Here is a 2,500-nt window from a genome sequence, read left to right on the forward strand (position 1 = left end):
ACAATGTGGATAGCATAACTCGTACGTTAGTCAGTTGTTAAAAGAATCTAGAGCGGATAGTACGATGAACGAAATATTCATGTTTTCTATCATTTTCTTACATGGAATTCCAATTGTCTCGTGCATATTTAGTCGCATGGAAATAATTACATAAGATACTTTGCAGTCTTACTTAGTATTGTCAAATAGACACACCACAGTAAACTCGCAGTTTATATGACACTTCTAATTTTCAGTTTCACATTTCTAACACGTGAATCATGTTTACCCAGTTAAAGATACTTGAAGAAGCACTGTTTTTTCCGTAAGCTTGTTCTATTACCATACGCTTTTGTTAGGTCTCACCTCCGAGCCCATTACACTTGTGGTAGTAGACAGGGTATTATAGGCTCTCGTCCTTCCCCTCTCTATTTCCATTATTTTTCCTTTCCTTCCCTCCCACACCTTTGTCTTCTTTCTTCTTCTCTCCAAAATGGCGTTCGAGACTCAGTGTTAACACCGTGTGATTTTCGACTAGTTTTCTGAGTGAAAGAAAGGAGTCTGAAAAAATGAAGTACTTATCTGTTCATCTCAAGACTTAGCAAAGCTTAAAGGCATCATGTGGCGAATTTATGGAATTATGGAAAGAATTTATTCGTTACTTCATTGCTAGCAGATAAGTAACGAAAACGAAAACGTACCGGACATTTCCACCTTTTCATGTGAGGGTGCATGGTCGAACTTTTTCTTTCTTTGTTTTTGTTTTTCCTCTCTCTCTCTTTACTTGTCCTTCCGGGAAATGAAAGAGACCAAGATAAAGAGAGAAAAGACAAAGTCCTAGGACTGCTAGACAAGCATGCAAAGACAGAAAGACACAAACACAAACAATCACACACACAGTAGCCTAAACATAAACAGCAATGAGAGTGTGGATACCTATCTAATACACTCTTGAGATCACCTGCTGATTGATGAAAGGTTATATATATATATATATATATATATATATATATATATATATATATATATATATATATATATATATATATATATATATATATGAATACACAAACACAAAGACTCATTTAAACACTTGATTTTAATGCGATGGAATATGGTGGTGACCACGAGAGAGAGAGAGAGAGAGAGAGAGAGAGAGAGAGAGAGAGAGAGAGAGAGAGAGAGAGAGAGAGAGAGAGAGAGAGAGAGAGAGGAAGAATGAGAGAGAAAACAGGAGAGAAAGATGAAATCCTTTCTCTGGTAACCCCTTTAAACATAAATGAATTCACCACAGAGTATTTCATTTCCTTTATCAAAAGGAATTGTGATCTTAAACTACTAAGCCAGATTTGACATCAAATCAATTTTCACAAATATTCACCTTCTTCATATCAATCATATTAACGCATGAAAAAAGACAAAATAAAATTTTATTCCTAGATACTAAAGTTACATTTCCTAATCACAGTAACGCCTACAGGAACAAATACTTTTACTCACCTTGGTCTTTGCATTAGCTACGTTCTTTATATATATATATATATATATATATATATATATATATATATATTTATTTATTTATAGATAGATAGATAGATAGAAAGATAGATAGATATAGATAGATAGATACCTGGTGACTGAGAACTTTGAGGAAAATTATCTAGAAATACAGGATATGAAAACTTTATTTTAAGCAATAATAGTATCTATATGAATATGGCAATAGGCAATTTAGAATATTTTGTTCTATACCATTTTGTTATAATTACGAGGCATCGATAAAGCAATATCATATAACAGATTTCATAAGTTCATTCCATCAATTTGGGTACAAGTCGTTATTGGGATTATGTAAATACATATATATAAATATACATGTCTCCAAGTGTGTTGGTATACATGTGTGTGTGTCTATGTACTCATGTTTGGTTGTGTTCATCAGTGGAATCCTCTGGGGCGTTCACAGATGATGGCCTTGTCGTGGTGGCAGGCGATGTCGTGCCACTTGATGCCGTCGTCGTAGAAGTTGTTGAGGACCCCCAGGCAGCGCTCGCCTCCTCTCTCGCGGTTGTCGGGTTGTGGCCGGCCATTCCTGGGGTCATAGAAATGCCAATTAGAAGAGTATTGGACAAAAAGTACCCTTGGCTGTGCCTGTGTAAAATCATTCCAAGAGCCACTTACCCGCCGGTGGGAGACCAGTTCAGACCGACGAATGGTTTTCCGGATTCCCAGGCAAAGCCGTGTCCTTTGAGGTGACCTGAAGTCCAAATCCATGGCAGTCCAGCTGAAAAAAGAAAGCTATTTAGCCATTTCACACCGCTACGTGGACTTAAGCGTGCAGTAGTCGCTTTCAAATGTCCAATGTAAATCCTGTCGGAGGACAGGAAGGACCAGCTTGAAATCTTACATTCTCCAACTACTTCGTTGACGAAATTATCCTCTTCGTGAGTCTCGATGCTGATGCCGGCCCAGCCGCGGCCAAGGCGGGAGCAGTACCGGTTGGCGCCTTCCCAATCATAGG

The 2,500-nt window shown here is 37.7% G+C and overlaps 1 protein-coding gene across 1 annotated transcript in view; it reads right to left on the reverse strand.

The window, feature by feature from the left end:
• Positions 1-1,646: 1,646 nt before the first annotated feature.
• The window catches only part of LOC122267162 (lectin), a 1,805-nt gene continuing 951 nt past the window's right edge, over positions 1,647-2,500 (reverse strand). Inside the window, exons 4-6 of the mRNA XM_043037167.2 lie at positions 2,387-2,500; positions 2,161-2,263; positions 1,647-2,071 (exon numbers count right to left, since the gene is read on the reverse strand). The exon at positions 2,387-2,500 is cut by the window's right edge and continues 61 nt beyond it. Of these exons, the coding sequence (XP_042893101.2) occupies positions 1,918-2,071; positions 2,161-2,263; positions 2,387-2,500 (371 nt within the window). The 3' untranslated portion in view covers positions 1,647-1,917. The remainder of the gene's footprint in view (positions 2,072-2,160; positions 2,264-2,386) is intronic.

This window comes from Penaeus japonicus, unplaced genomic scaffold, assembly GCF_977035675.1.
Source record: "Penaeus japonicus unplaced genomic scaffold, GWHDUDI00000001_assembly GWHDUDI00000002, whole genome shotgun sequence".
Lineage (NCBI taxonomy): Eukaryota > Metazoa > Arthropoda > Malacostraca > Decapoda > Penaeidae > Penaeus > Penaeus japonicus.